Source organism: Acartia tonsa, chromosome 11, assembly GCF_053477335.1.
Source record: "Acartia tonsa isolate MP-2025a chromosome 11, ASM5347733v1, whole genome shotgun sequence".
Lineage (NCBI taxonomy): Eukaryota > Metazoa > Arthropoda > Copepoda > Calanoida > Acartiidae > Acartia > Acartia tonsa.
Window position 1 is genome coordinate 17158552 of NC_137270.1, and position 17700 is coordinate 17176251.

Here is a 17700-nt window from a genome sequence, read left to right on the forward strand (position 1 = left end):
CTAACCATCATTTCTCTGGCAGCAGCACAGGGAGGAGTCCGGGCAGCCCTGAATGCGATATCACAAGTGTTCCTGTACCATCCAGCTTTATATAGGAAAGCGCTGGCTAGAGCCAGGCTCAACCATGCCAAGTCCCGGGACTTTTCAGTGGACTGGGATGCCATTCCCATCGGCAGGGAAGCAGCCGAGGAAATGGTGTCTATGAAATCAACTGACAGCGGGCATGACCGCCCAGGTAGGCCAGGACCGCCCTCTGGCAGACCCCGCGGCCCCTCAGGAGGACAGGCCGCTGCTCAGACAATCAACCTGGCAGCCAGTGCCCCAGCCGCTGCCAACAACAACCAGCAGGCCCCACTGCTGACCGTTCCAGCAACAACTGTGCCACCAGCAAACCTGATACCTGCCGGCGCTGACCAACGTATCCAACCCAAGTCAGCCTCTGCCTTCTATCCCACATTGGGAGCCCATCAACCCTAAGAAGATACTCACCACTAGGATTCCATTGAATCATTATCGTTTGTATATATTTTAGCCCTAAGGAGCGGGCCGAAGGCCTCAACCACTGTCGGAAGTCTGGTAGGGAAACCACCTCCCAGCCTTCCGAGGGGAGAGTTGTGGTATTCGGCAACCGTGAGCCATGTCTATGGCACCCCTGATCTGGGGTTCGGTGGAGGGTCAATGGCCCTCCCCCGAGTCCTGGGGAAGGGGTCTAGTGACCCCCTCCCTACGCTTAGAATTAATGATTGAATCTGTCATGTTTATTATGGTTAACTGTATTCTTAATTCTCCCCCACCCTTTCCAGGGATGGGGGAATCATTATTGCCCAAACTGACCATTGTATATGTATTATTTATGCTTTTATGTTATGATTATTTATTCCTATCCATGTAATTATTGTTTGTTGTATATAGCTCCAGTATCTCTTAACCCTTCAATAAAGTGACAACTGAAAATAGATGTTGATCATTATCTAGTGAAAGCTAGAGAAGCGTAGCTTCTCTATAGTAAGGTGTCCACGTCTGTCACACTGCCGTAATCTAATTGAACTCCGGTGTCTGCCATTTATCCTCGGCGGATACCACACTATTACAACAAGGTACAATGTTATAAGCGAAGCATCTCTATAATCAAGCATCTCCTAAATAGTATCCTGTATTTAAGCAGTTTTGCAACAAATTTACTTAAATTTTGTTTAGACTGATACATTTATATATTGGTATTATTATTGAACAAAATATATTTTCAATTATTCAAATATCAAATATTTTTATTGCATATTGTAAAAAAAACAATCAGTAAAATGAAATAAAATTTTGGGGGAAACGGACAAAAATCAATATTTATCATAAATTATGAATATTTGATATTATAATACAATACAATTTTGACCTTATTATATTTGAATGTAATTGGATTGTTAATATTTGAATTACTAAGATGTGTGTCTGTCTATTACACAGCATTTAACCCTTAACGGTCGGGGGGGGGGGGGCGTTGAACGCCCCCCCCATCCGGTTTTTTCTATCTCATTTTCTGTGTGTGAAAGATAAAGAGCCCAAACTGCTTGACTTTTTAAGTATGGGTATGACACATAACTGAGAGTTGGAATTTTTTGAATATCTCCATCCTGGCGGGCACAGGATGCCAGCAAACCTGGCAGGGTCATCCAGGTAAAGAACAAAAATTTGTTTTTGATTTAAACAAAGCATTTTATCTTACCAAAATACTAAAATATCCTCTAGTAGTACATCCTCATATTAAATACAGGTGTTCAAGTCAATTTCAGGTTCCAGGTATGATCCTGCAGGTCCTGATCCTCCAGGTCTCCAGAAATCTTTAAAATGCTCCTGTGGCCGCAATTTTTGACTTAGAGACTTCAAATTTTAAACTTAAGCTTTTCTTACATGTCTACATAATGTATTAAAATTTCATAAAGATCCGCCGCCGTTTTCCCGCCGACCGCCGACTGCGGCGGCTGGCAGCTGCCAAGTACAGCTGCGGCCGCTGAAACTTATGTTTTGATATTTCAAATATAAAATTTAAATAAAATAAACATTTTCTGCAAAAAAAATTTTCTTCTAGCTTTAAAAATAAAAAATTACAGCCGTTTGAAATTTTTAAGTAAAAAAGGACCTAAAAACAAAGGTTGTTAAATAAAAGGGTGAAGGAAGCGGAAATTGACCTTGACTTACTTAAGGTCGGAAATTCACCATAACACAGGGGACTTGCACGAAAAAATTTAGCCCTCTAGCTCTAATAGGAACTGAGATAATGAGGGGGGGCGTTGAACGCCCCCCCCCCCGACTGATTAAGGTGCGGCAAGGGGCCCGACTGTTAAGGGTTAAAAAAAGATTGTTTAAGTCTTTTTAAAAAATATTAGGTAATCTATAATATTGAGATCAATTTTGAAATTTTTAGCAAATAATGTTTTGTTATAATTTCTTCCAAATATAAATAAAATAAACTCTTTTTGACTAAGGCATAAGATTTCAGCAATCTCTAAACTGATTGAGTTTTCCTTTTTATGGAAGCTTGAAATAGGTCCTGAGATGGTTTTAGGCTATTTTATTTTTTACATTTAAGCTATTGGATGGTTCAGTTTATTTTCGGCTTCTGGCTTACCCCCATGAGAGAATAGATGCTAGGGGCGCAGCCGCTAGTATAATAAAAAGAATTAATGATATAAGTATTTTTTTTTGTAGGAGGAAGGGAAGAAGAATCATTTGGTGACTACTGTGCCCGCCACAAGCCCTGACGGTCATGCTATTGAGTACAGTCTGACCTCACTACTGGACAGTAGGTCACAGGATATGTTCAGCATTGATGCTGCCACAGGAATATACAATTATCATTTTTAGAATAGCATAAACATAAAATATGAACAAATTGTCATTGAATTCAAAATACAGTAAAATTGGGATCTAAAGGGATAAGACGCCTATAGACTGTTATACATCCCCAGTGGAGATTACAGTTAGTGGTTGAAACGTATGGACTTTCAACTTAAGGAACCAACCAAAGTTCAATGAAAGTCCTCAAACTTTTGGGCCAATGAATAAAACTTTGGGGACTAGTGTAACAGCCAATAGTCCCCTCCCTCTTTGTGACAGTAAATGTCAGTTACTTTGGGAACTTTTGATGAATATTGCTAGGTTGTTATAAACAAACTTTTCAATCTATCACTTTAAATCTACGTTAGTGTAATTTTATTATGAACCCCAATTTATCTTTATCCATTATATCTCTAGGTTTTACAGGTTTAATGCTATTCTAATACTTGAATAATTGTTTATCGACAATAGGAACTATTACCACCCTCACTATGTTGGACAGAGAGTTCATGGACGTTCATTATCTGCGGATAGTGGCCGCACTTGCGGGAGAACCGCAGATTTCCGCAACGGCCACTGTTCAGGTAGGCTCATTTTTTAACTTTCTTTTCGTATTCATTCGAATCCAGTGGATAGGAACCGGTTCTCATCCATACGAAAAATCTATGTCTAGCATCGTGTTATATCCAGCTTTCTACGAATATAAAAATGTACAATCATAAGATTAAAATCATTTATTAATCTTTTAATTGTACATTTTATGTCCGCGGAAAGCTGTTTTTTTAAACGATGTAAGAAATAACTTTTACCATAAGAGTGTGTATGTCCTGAAAGATCTATTAAACGGCAGAGCCATTGGCTTAATAATTTTCAGGAAAGTTTCGTTTTGCTTTAGGGCGGGTTTTAGGCTTTTTCTATAGCCTGTTTATCATATAAAGTCATGTCCTTATTCTTAAAAGTTAAAATTCGAATCAGGAAAATTCTTAGCAATCGTTTGATTTTGCTAAATAAATTTTATTTTGTTGTTTTATGATACAACTCCGGACATATGTATTCCTTTATGCAATTTGCCCATCTACAATTTATGCAGCTTGAAACAGAAATTGTTGCCTTACAAACATTTTACTAAAAGTTTAATAGGAGAAGATGTACGCTAAAATTTATAGAAAAAAACCTATGTTTTGGTCTATTTAGTAGATGTATCCCCGTTAATATCTCATAAATCGCCTGACTGATCAGTCTTTAATTGTCAGAAATGCTTGGTATTTTTCTTGAGCATGTTTAAGGCCATTTTATTGGTGCAAACTAATGTTAACCCATAAAAATTTTACTAAAAGTAACAGGATGCCATTTAAATAGTATGCATTCCTAAAGTGAATGATTATGAATCTCTGAAATCATAATATCCATATCTGTTTGATATTATACTCACTAGGTGTGGATTCACTTCCGCATATATTTACAACCGCATAAAGGTGGATTTTCGAAACAAGGATGACAGCATCCAAAAGTAGCGAAGCACAAAAAAACAGGAATGTACAAACACACAAAGTAAGATATATGTATATCAGATGTTTAGTTGTCATAACAAGAAAAGAAAGAGAGACAACAAGCAAAAACAAGAAAATCCCGAAACCTTTACATCTTTTGAAACATGACCGACAGGCAGCCGAGCAAAACAATGCATGGACTAGATGCGCATATGTTATGGGAATCTTCACTGAAAATTTCATTTGTCTATCTTCACTACCAGCCGAGAAAACCACATTTCTCTTATATCGATACGGACTGACTGACGGTCAGACAAAGGGAATTGTAAAATGATTCGCAAGTTTGTGCTATTATAACTATATGGTGTTTTTTGATACAATGTAAGTACACCAAACTCACTCCAAGTAAAGTAATCTAATATAACAAATCCTTTTGAATAAATCTAAGTAGCTTCCTCTCCAAGTATGAAAAACTATAAAAATAGCCAATAAATAATAAAAACAATAAGCAAAATTTTACAAATTGAGCCTAACTCTTGAAAAACATTGTCATGACGTAATTACGTCAGCTATGATTAGACAACTTTTATAGAATGCAAATTAGTCTAAGTAATCGAAATTACTAAAAAGGTTATCATCAAAATTTAAAAAAAATGAATATAAAACTCAGATACTCTGATTTTGATTACATTAATGTTTATTTTCTTTAGTTAAGGACAATGCGTAAAATAATTCAAACATGTTCTTAAAAAATTATTATTTTTCTTTGGTCGATGGTTTAGAACTGGTTTGTTTAAGGTGGAAAAAATGAATGAAAAATGTTTCATATATTTTTATGTTGGTATTGATTAGTTTTGATCTAAAATGCATCCATCTATTAACTAACATTAGCGTGACTAAAAAACTGCAAGTTTAAGCTATTTTTGAACAGGTCTTGCCAACTGGAAGTAAGCCTCTAAATTTAACCCCTATATAAATCACCAAACTTTTAAATGGATAGTTTTGATGTACTGAAGGGCAAATTTTTTATTTATCATAATTGGGGATGTACATCTATTTATCATCCAAGATGACATGTTTTGAACAATAATTTTTTATGGTATAGTAATATTTTTAGGGGGAACGGGTTAATTTTACCCCTAAAAGTAGCCTTAGCTTGTTTAAAGGTTAAAAAAGCTTCTGAATGAAATGTAGCTACATTGCATAAATGACCACATTAAGAGTGTTTAAATCAAATTGGGCCAGATGTAGTTCAACCTGAGCTCTGAATTATTTCATATGTATTTATCTTATGCATTAAAGAAGTTGTATCAACTTTTTTTTTATAGCTAGCCGGTCCTTTTAGTAAGTAGTAGATGTAAAATTTTTCATAGAATTCAGATATGCAATCGTTTTTTTTTGTAGACCTCTTATTTTTTAAGTAATTTAAGTTTTTTTTAAAAAAATTAAGTCGATTTTAAGGTACTAAAATGCAACAAAAAAAAAAGAAAATGGCCATTATGAACAAAAATAGTAAGATCTTTAATTTGACACCTTACTTTTTCAATTCTGTCAGGTAATTATTGAAAAATCGATTTTTTTAAACCCACGAGAATAAAAACTTTGAACTCAATTTTATCATTTCACAAGTAAAAAAATATGGGTTCATATATACCTTTAGAATCAGAAAAATATTACGAATCCATTGTGAGCAAAATTGAAAAAAAAGTTTACAATATAGTATATAAACTACAATAAAAGGAATTATATGAAAATATCATATTATATTGTACAGGCAACGTCTTAACTTTTGAATTGAGTATAAAAATGGGAAGGGGGTATAGAGGGGGTAAAGATGGGGTAAAAAAGGGAAGACGATAGTGTTGCCAGAACAAAAAATACAATTGGCCATTTTTTAATTTTTTACTTTTTTTACTTTTTTTCAATTTTGCTTACAATGGATTCGTAATATTTTTCTGATTCTAAAGGTATATATGAACCCATGTTTTTTATGTCTGTTTGAGAAAATATTTAGGTCTAAAGTTTTTATTAAACCGAGGTTAAAAAAATAGATTTTTTCAATAATTACTCAACAGAATTTTAAAAGTAAGGTGTCAAATTAAAGATCTTACTATTTTTGTTCTTACTGGCCATTTTCTTCTTTTATTTTGTTGCGTTTTAGTACCCTAAAACCGACTTAATTATTTTTTAAAAAAACTTAAATTACTTAAAAAATAAGAGGTTTACAAAAAAAAACCGATTGCATATCTGAATTCTATGAAAAATTTTACATCTACTACTTACTAAAAGAACCGGCTAGCTATAAAAAAAAAGTTGATACACCTTCTTTTATAATTATTGTTTTAATCAGATTTCTTTGATTATGATTTTATTCAATATCTTTAAATGTAACTTTGATTTTTATCAACGCCATTTAAATAAAAGAAGTGTGTAAATATTCTTTTTTTTACCAAGGAAGGTGGGGACCACGGTCAGTAAATATACTGGTCCCCGAAGTTTTATAAACTAGCAGTGACTAAACCTTTTCACCAAACATTTCAATACAGAAGGGATGATTTTGTTAATTAAAATTTTTCTTCCATTGTCTGATCCTTAAGATCCATGGTTATCTGTAAAGTAAATCTCCTAAACCCCCAAACACCTTTAGTCAGGGAGGAAGGGGACAATGGCCTGTAAATTACAATAGTTCCCATAGTTTTATATTTCCGTTATCTTATTCTTTGTCTCTATAACTTTGGGTACTTTAATTGCATTGTAATTGGTTAGATCCCAACTAGAAATCTCCTATTTTTTCAACCAATATTTTTTTCTACAGAAGGGCTAATTTTGTTTATCATCATTGGAGATGTACATCAACTTATCATCCTTTGTCTTATCCCTTAAGATCCCTGCTTTTGTACAGAGTTAGTATAACTGCACATTATAGAAAGCTAACAACAGCCGAGCAAAAAAGGGGGCCAAAAACGTCAGAGTTAGACACTTTTTGCTGTGGTACTCAATTTAGATTAGCAGACGAGATATAAACTCACTTAAGGTTTTCTCAAAAATGAATCTTAAAATACTACTGCAGAAAATTATAAAAAAAGCTTTGTTTATTTGGATATGAAAATTTTTAGTTGCAAAGCTTCTCAATGACTAAATTTTATGTCGTCAGTCCGTACTTTCTTTTATTTAGAAGCAAAACATTTCTTTGAAATGAAAATTTTTAAATTTTAAACTTTCACATATTTTCTTATACATTCATAATTCCAGCAATAATCTTGCAATAATATACTTTGTAATAAGATTTTATGAAAAAAAACCTGTTTAAATGGAAGCATTTTAGCAATTATCTTCTGAGAAGAAAAGACTTTTAACATTGCATGTAGGCAACATTTTATTACAATAAAAGAACCGTACGTTTTAATTTTTTTAAAAAGCTATCTAAAAATATTAAAAACGTTACATGATGATATCAGTTCGTTTATTTATAAGAAGTTGATTTTGTTTGATGATTCCTTATACTACACAACACAATTTTATAAGCGAAAAAATAGCCTAAAATCATCCTTAGACTTAAATCAAAGAAATAAAAGCCAAAAACCATACATCCCATGTTATTCTTGCTTAAAATAGAGAACTCTATTAGTTCAGAGTTTTCAAAATCTAAAGATACAAACAAATATTCCTTACTTATTTTCATTATAAGATGTTTTTTTGTTTTAAAAAAAATTTGTTTCTAAAGTCCTTTGAAATGTTTCATTTCCCACCTCTCATACTTGTAATACTCTATTATATACTTTTTCAAAATCAGTTTTTAAAGATTTTAGAACATTTTTTTATTAATTTCTATATATATTTTATTATTGAAATTAATTTGTTAATAAATCACTGATAATGATAAGCAACCCATGTTTTTCCCCATAATAAAGAAAGTTATCTTTAAAGTTAATGTTGCCTTGAATTTCAGTCACGTATCTACTCTATAGTTAGTGCCCGTACGTCCATACGTCACAACGTAAAAGTAATTTAGCTTACCTACAAACTTTTAAAATTTCTTAACGTCTTTTTATATACATTTTATTATTGCATTATAAATTTAATTTCCAATAGCTTTGGACATAAGTTTTACTATCGTTTTCTTTTTAAAAAAAACTGTTCCATTTAATTTGTAAGCACCAACTCTCATATGAAGAGAAGCAACCGATATCAAATGAAATTTGGCTTCGAGACAAGGATTTTAAAACAAAAGTTATAATTTTTCATTTGTCTATTTTCATAAAAATTACATCAACTCATAAGTAAGATAGACTTCCGAATTTTGTTGTGTAGATTCCCTTGACTATGGGCCATATTTAAACAGTTTATAACGTTGGCAGTTTGAATATCTCTTCGCTGCTTTTTGATATTGGTTTATTTATTATAAATGCATGTTTAATAATCATGTTTAATATTGTGCTTGTTTCTTTAACAAGCCTCATTACTAGTGAATCTAATCGTTCTCGTTTTGATATAAAGTGCGAAAATCTGTATTATATACCTTGATTTTAACTGTCTTTGTTTGTTGCAGGCAGGGAGAGGGATGTTACATTGGACTGTAAATTACACTGGTACCCAAAGTTTTATAACCACGTTATCTTATTAGTTTAAAGATTTTTGGGTCTTTCGTTGAATTTTTATTGGTAAAAACCAATTTTTATATACAGAAGAAGTAAATTTGTTTATCATCATTGGAGATTTTTAACAATTTATCGCCCATTTGATATCTCTTGAGATCCCTGGTTTGTTGAAAATTTGATTGTGTGTTAATTGTTCCGTGAGCATATCAAACAAAGTGAGCTGTCAACGCAAATTTCATAAAACTTTGGAGGCAATTTCATCAAAATTTGTAGAGGACTGACTAACATTCTAATGACTTAATTCTGTAAAGTATTTGGATTGTTTCTGTGTCATTTTAAAAATTAGGACAGTTATTTCTATAGTTATTGTATATTATAGATGCATAACCTAGAAAACGTCGTGGCCCAAGTGGTTGGGGCCTATTTCGTCTGCTAGCAAATTTTAGCTTTATTTTTTGTTATGTAGACAAATCTAACGAACGACAATAAAGTAGCAGCGTTACATATATACAAAGTTTTATTATTTCATTAGATATTAAAGACATTTAGTTCATAAACGAATTTCTTTTATATTATTATCTTATATAGATCTTGGCTTTAAGCATATTAAGCATATATATTTATTGATAAAATCATTATCTAATGGTATTTTATTAAGATCTTAAAATGAGATAATATTTATTCCCTCTACATATACATATGTTTAATGGTATTTGGAATCTATGTAAACATGATTTTAACAAGGATGAGAACATATGCATGAAAGCGTAGCTCATCAAATTGATATTATGTAGACTAACCACTTCGCCCCTCTGGTGTCATAGGCATTGCTATTAAAAAATATGTCATAAGGGTAATACTATAATGTTCAATTTGAATTCAAAGGGACGGGCATAAAAACTTTCTATTTAAGAATTAACGAATAACAAACAAAACGAAAGCATACAACCTAAATGTATGAAAGCTTCGCTTTTAGAAAATATCTGCCCATTCCATGCCCTAATACATCAATCAAAATTTCAAAAATTTCCTTACATCAGATATGAATTTAGGATATGTGGCTTATAGCATAATAATCAGGGATCTACAGCCGCTAAGGTTTCACCGCCAAAGTGACTTTTGTTTTAGCTGCGATCAGTCGCCATATTTTGCGGCTACGGCTGTAGATTGTCCAAAAATAGCGCAAAACTATTTTAGATGCAATTTTTTACTTCTTGTACTTTGGATGGAGTGGGGACAAAACACCTAATTTAAAAATACCTAATTTAAAAATGTCTAATTTTATAAATGTCTAATGTGACAAAACACCTAATTTATAAATACCTAATTTAAAAATGTCTAATTTAAAAATACCTAATTTTAAAAATGCCTAATGTGACAAAACACCTAATTTTAAAAATGCCTAATTTTATAAACACCTAACTATAAATACCTAAGTTTAAAAATACCTAATTTTAAAATACCTAATTTAAAAAAACCTAATTTTAAGCATATCTTAAAACTGTTGGTGAATATATTAAACCAGCGGCTACGCCCCCTAGAGTCCTCTAGGAGCAATTGCAGTGCGGAGGGGAATTCAATAAGTCTGGGGGGGGGGAGGGAGTTACGACCCCCCTCCAAAACTTCAAAATATAGTTTGAAACAGAAAACTGGACGGACGTACGGACGGACCAACCCTAATTATAGAAAAGCTTCGCTTTTAAAAATAAAATGTTATGATTAGTTTGTGGCAACTCACATGACTCATGAGAAATAAATTAATTAGTAAAATCAAAGGTTGGAGGACAAAGAAAATGAATTTTTATTGGTTTTTTCCCTAACCTAAGTAGCCGTAGCGTCGCTTTCTTGGGGGGTGATAGTTGACCTGACCATCCCCCATTTTAGTTCTAGTTTTATAAAGAAAGATTAAAGAAATTTAAAAAAACGGGGGGAGGGGTTTTTTTTTTTTGAAAGGGCGATTTCTCATTGGAAGGTGTTGGTAACCTCCCCAAAAGCGATATAAACCATGAACTACGGGAAGCTTCATTGTAAAGATGAACCATATTGGTTCAATGACTAGCAAGATCCTTCAGCCAATTGTATTACTGTTAACAAAAATTTTAAGTATTTTAGTGAAAAAAATAGATATTTTAGAATTAGGCATTGTTAAATTAGGCGTTTAGATAGTTTAGAATTAGGTATTTTTAAATTAGGCGTTTTTAAAATTAGACATTTTTAAAATTAGGTATTTTTAGTTAGGCATTTTTAGTTAGGCGTTTTTAATTTAGGCATTTATAAATTAGGCATTTATAAATTAGGTGTTTTTAACGTAGGTGTTTTTAACATTAGGTATTTTTAAACTTAGGTGTTTTTAGTTAGGTATTTTTAGTTAGGCATTTTTAAATTAGGTGTTTTGTCCCCACTCCCTTTGGATTGTCTAAAATTTAGTAGGCGGCGCGGCTGGTGCTTAAAAAACTGCGGTAGAACGCCCTGATGGTACTAAATATACATATAAGATATATTGCTTAATAGGTATTTCTTAAGGAATTAACATAGATAGTTTAGAAAATTAAGCTTTAACTTTTTATTGTGCTTTTCAATTTTTCAAATGATAAAAAGGTTTTTTGTGTGGGGGATGTATTGGTATTTTTTCAGGATTGATTACCTGATTATATAATTATATTATTATCCTGAACCTATGTCAGGCCTTACTGCAAATAAGAACCACATTTCAGCGGTTAGTGAGAACTTAAGCTACAGACATACACACAACTTGTTACTTTTATATAAGAGTTAAAAGTTTACACTCTGCTGAATCACCAAAATCATTAATGTAACAAAATGCATTATTTTATAGTCCTATTTTGCTCATTGATTACAAATTCCCAACTTTATTTACAAAATATATAATGAAGAAATCATGTAATTTAGATTTATTACTGAAAATTCGGCTTATTTTCTTAAAGTGCCAGTTGAGCACTGCTACCTCTCCCCCTTATATTTAAATGAAAATATGGGTGGAGTAGTGATCGTTTTTTAAAAGCGAAGCTTTTCTATAATTAGGGTCGGTCCGTACGTCCGTCCGAGATAGATAGCTTTATTCGTTAATTTAGGCATGTTAGAATTGTCCTATCGATTTCAAACTTTGCATGATGATTCCTGTAGTAGTTAGGTACGATTTAGAAAGCGTAGCAACTCTATAATCATTACCAGAATGTCCGTACGTCCATTTTAGACATGTTGTTTTATCTACTTTTTTAACAACAAATTTTTATGTGATCTAATTATCCGTTTGATCTAATTTTTGGTCTATTAATTCCTGGGACAACAAAGAACAATAGTATAAGCGAAGCAACTCTATAATCAAGTCCGAAAAATGTAAGTATGTCCATAAACATTATCCTGTATCAAGCAGTTTTTCAACAAATTTACTTACAATTTTGCTTCGACTCTTTCGATACTTTTATATTCTGATTTTTCAGTTCTGACACTATACAAGTGTCAATGTCCGTTTGCTCTACCGTTTCAGTGCTTCGCTTTTATGGATGTTGTCATCCTTGTTTTACTACTTTTGTGCAGGTTTGGTTAGGTTATAGTGAGTATTGGATAGTTCCGCAGAGGTTATGAATAGGAAAAAATACGCCCCCTTATTTTTAATTTTTAAAACATGGAATGGGAGGGGGGGGGGGGGTTAGTATTCAGCAAACACTTTGAGGGAAAGCACTTTTAATGCTAAAAGTAAATTAGGTTTCTTATTTATTGAGTAGTTTTAAATTGAGGATTGCCTTTAATTAAGTACATAAAATTATGGCGGATTTTATAAGGTTTTATAATCAGTTGCAACACTTTAATGTAAACAATCTAATTTAATTTTTAATATTAATCTAATGCATTTATTCTGTAATATACATGGTAGCTTTATATCAATTAACATTAGGGCGTTTTATTGCTTTGATTTAAGATTCTTCATTAATAAAATTGAATACTTAAAAATATTTATATTGTTAATCAAAGTAAACTTTTAAGAGATTAAATTGGGTACATGGTAGTCCTATGGGTTAGGGCCTCCCGTAAGTAATAGTAATAGAAAAAAAACTACTTCCCTCATATAAGTTATTTTAAAGATAAAAAGGGTAATTTGTAAACATCAGACACTAAAAAAGCACCAAATCTAATGATTAAAACTTCCACTATAACTATAGAGGAGCTACGCGTACAATTTCAATGTTCATTATCCTTCTACAATTCATTCTATCTTTTTATAATTAAATTAAATTAAATTAAATATTGATTGGTTGTAACAAACTAGCAATGTTTTAACTTTTCCAAACCTACAATAGGGGTTATTTTTGTTTCATATAATTAGGTCTGTACGACAATTCTTCGTTTATTGTGCTGTTTCTTAAAATCTCTAAGGAAACATGATTTTCTTTGCTACTATCACATGTAATATGTAAAAATAACTTTAAGAAAAAGAACCAATTCTAAAATTCATTGCTCATGATAAATTGATTTTAGGCTTCATTATACTTATGGATGTTGTCATCCTTGTACATTTTTAATTCACTCCACCATAAACATCATTCCGAGGGGATGAAAGCTGAATTTAAATTGATTTAGAGAATGATAAAAAGCCAATTTCAATTCATGATTTTTATTTTAGACTTTTACATTTCAAATTATGTGTGCATGTGTGTGTGTGTGTTTATGTGTGTGTGTTTGTATTTGTGTGTGTGGGAATGCGCGTGTGTATTTTATGTAGGTGTGTGTGCGTTTAAGCACATTCAATTGGCGTGTCTTTAATTCTGCTAAAAAAAAATTACAGTACCAAGTCACCAAAACCAAGGGATCTAAAGGGATAAGAAGACAATCGACAATAAAATGATGTACATCTCCGATGATGATACAAAAAATTACCCCATCAATAGATCACACTTAGTAATTGAAACGTTTAAACACTCATCTTGATGAAACAACCAATCAATATTCAAAGTTGTTGAATAAGAAAACGGTCTTATAAAACTTTGGGGACAATTGTAATAAACAGTCCACTGTCCCCTCCCTCCCTGCCCAAATAGCATACTATTACAACAGCACAAACTATCTTTTGCTTTAATCTCATAATTAGGCGCTCTATTTTATTTTGTAGCTAATATTTTATCATAACTGTAAGCTATATTGACCGCACACTAAGTCAGTCATCTAGGACCTATGGCTATATCAATTCAAGATTAATATCTTTTTGCTTATAACATTTTCTCAAATCAATCAAATTAAACTCTCTTCCTAAATATTTAATAGTTATTTATTGCATCGTATCATAGAAAGCTTTCCGCGGATATTAAAATGAATAATTTAATACTTAAAACTGGTACAAATTTTAAAATTTTCATTTTATACTCGTTGAAATTTGTCTATAATTCGATGCTATATATGATTTTTCAGTTCTAATCCACCGGTTTCGAAGACATACTGAAATTTTAATATATTGAGGGAATAAATTTTTATAGTGTATTGTCATTATTGTATTTATAAAATTAAAGAATAAACAAGAACGAAAATATAAAAAAAAATTAGCTAGAAGTCTTATTATAGATTATTCTATATAATAAAAAATCTTTGAATTCAAATCAATAAAAATCCTCTAAAATCTTAGTCAAATAACGCAAATAATTTAAATAGATTGTAGAGATGCTATGCATTTAGAAGATATGATGATGTTTTCACTTCTTTTAATCATGGGAATCAATCAGTGTCTAAAGTTTTTTATGGGGTTGGGAGGGGGGGGGGAGGGAGGTTACAATGACGCCGCAAATTTATACATACAAAAATGATTGGGCATAGTTTACGCGAGCAATATCCATTACGTTTTGTAATTACCCCCCCCCCCTCTCTCTTAGAAAAAATATTATTTAAATATTTTTGAACAATCTTAAAAGCTTTTGACATGTCATATCATTTTAAAAGCAATATTTCAAAGACATGTCTATGCAGTGAAGTCAACTAAAAAGATAAAGCTATCGTTTCACTCCATTAATGAAATGACATGATTAGAACAGCTAAAAAGCTTCTACACCCTTTTATAGCCTTGGGATAGCATTAAGGTTCAAAAGTTAATAAGTCTATAAATAATAACAAATGAAACTGGTTACCAAAGACTAAAATAGTTCTGTGATTCTACTATATTAAACAACCCTAGGACCAGATTATATCAATCAGTTTTGCATGTTTAAAAGTGTCATCTACAGACGTTTATTAGGCATGGATGGATAAAAATGACTTGATCAAAAAAGTGGGGGTAATTTCGGATTATTTTGAAACTCTGCTTTAAAAGTTTGTTTAACCTCATAATTTAAAATATCTACGCTATAATTCGCTTCGTCTGTCCGTCTCTCAGTCAGTCCGTAACGCTATTGGGGAAATGTGATTTTCTCGGGTGCTGTTTATGATAGACAGCTGAAATTTTTGGTGAATATTTCGTGAACCAATATATATTCAGTTTATAATTTATTTGCCAGTCGGACTTGCGGTCATGCTCCAAAAAAAAACCTCTTTTTAAAAGTTTCATGCTTTTCTTTGAACTATAGCATATTTTCCCTCTCTTTTTTTATGACAAATGAACATCTGTTAAATAACTAACTTTGTCCGTTTGTCAATCAATGATTTTTATTATTTACTTATGAAACCCTATGTGGATGTAATATCACCCATAGTATCATAACTATTGAATGTAGCTAGATATACTATAGTATGTATCTGAATATTGCAAAAACCTAATTAGATGATTAAAGTTTGAAGTCAGTCAATTGAACATGCTTGTCAATTTAGATCTCCATTTTGGGTAGAGGAAAAGTTATTCATTCCATTGTATTGTACTATAGACAGTTTTCTGCGGATAGTTAGATAAAATGATCTCTGTTTTTAAGCTTGTTGATATCATGATTTTAATTTTATTTTTCGTTGAAAATTGTTTAAAATATGCCTCGTGAATTTTTACTATGGCTTAGAACCGGTTTTATTATAGCGGAATTAAATCGAAATTAAAGTTTTACGGAAAATATATTTTCAATAAAGGAGCTAAAGCTATTAAGCCATCGATTAAGAGAACATGGATACAAAAAATTATTATCCTATGTCCAAAAAAACATCCTTCCTTGAAGTGCATTATCTCATATCAATTCAACTAAATACCTAACCTATCACCTACAGTTACTTGAAAGCCCATTAATAAAATTTAATGCAAAATTAAATAAGGAAAAGAATAATTGTTCAAAGTTGCATTTTTTATTCATCTTTTTTTTTATTTACAGTAATGCACTATGCATTTAATCAGGAATAAATGTATTCTGTCTGTCATGAATAATAACACTTTCTATTGATTTCGATATAAAAATGGCTATTATGTGAATGGAATTATTATTACTTGGATCTTAAACCAGATTATCATGCATTTTGATAAAGTTAATTTTGTAGCTGGCTAAAATAACGATACTACCCATCCAGCCCCTTTCCTTCTAATAGATAGAAGAACTGACAAATAAAGGATGTCCATGTTAGCAATATTCTCTATCCATCCATTGTTGTGATGTCAGCCGTTATTTTTCAATCAGTATAACAAAGTCGACAAACCCTGGTTGAATTTTTATGTCATTACAATACCTTGGATTTCAAATCAGAGATTTTAAGGGATAAGAAAATGAACGATAATATGAATCCCATTGATTATAAACGTAATTCTGTAGAATTTGAATTATTGGTTTGAAAAATTTGGATACTTGTGTCCAATATCCTTTGTCTTCCTAATTTTAAACTATTCCCGAACCCTTATATTTCTGATCTTTCGTTTGGGATATCCCAATTGCTAATTCAAAGCATAGCCCGTTATTCATCAAAAATGCAGCATTTACTATTAACAATATTTTATAGACAAACAGCTATTTATAGTTTTTTCCCTTCTATTTTTGATTGCTGCTTGTAATTTAAAATAAAAATTAAACTTTGTTATTCAAACAGTCTAGGATACTTTTTTTGCTGTAAATTTGTCTGAATAAACATAAGCAAAATTTTAAATAAAACAGTAGACCTAAACAATATCCTTTGATAAAAGCAAAAATCCTATTATACAATAAAAAGTATTTTACATATTTCCTTATGGTAGTTTTATGCTATTTATTTTTAAATATAAGTCTTTGGATGGTATTAGGCTATTTTCATGCCCTATCTTTAACATAGATAAATGTATTCTAAACAGAATAATTAAAGCTAAACCCGAATTAAAACATTGTAAGATATACTTTTGGCAACAAGTTACAAATATATTTGCAAACCTTGTACCCTTAAAACAAACATTTAAACAGGGCTCGGCAGCCGTCTGTTAAACCACCTTCAAGTCCCAGTTAAATCTACATTCTTAACTTAAAAAATCACAGGGCTATCTAAACTTGTTCCTAATGTTAAAATCCAATGATATTAATTTTGTAAAGGACCAAAACAGTTACAAATCTTTGTCTTATGCGTGGCTGCCGAGCCCTGCTTTAAACAAACATCTAAAGTGTTTATTTAGGAAAGCAAATAGCTTGCAAATAATATTTAAAGCAAAATGAAAGGAAGAAAAAGGGAAAAAATAATCTTACACCCTTTTCTTATTTATGTCCAAATTTATTGTTTGATTACATTTTACTTTGTATATCCTGAGACAAAAGACAGACGAACATACAACCATAAAGATACTATTATTATACGTAGCTGTACTATTTCTACAAAGTACAAAGTACTTGAATATTCCGCTTTTATTACAGGAG

At 31.6% G+C, this 17700-nt stretch overlaps 1 protein-coding gene across 1 annotated transcript in view; it reads left to right on the plus strand.

Annotated features, from left to right (window-relative positions):
- Positions 1-17700, plus strand: part of stan (Protocadherin-like wing polarity protein stan) — a 239360-nt gene that overhangs the window by 71222 nt on the left and 150438 nt on the right. Inside the window, exons 4-5 of the mRNA XM_080176342.1 lie at positions 2704-2834; positions 3302-3416. Of these exons, the coding sequence (XP_080032468.1) occupies positions 2704-2834; positions 3302-3416 (246 nt within the window). The remainder of the gene's footprint in view (positions 1-2703; positions 2835-3301; positions 3417-17700) is intronic.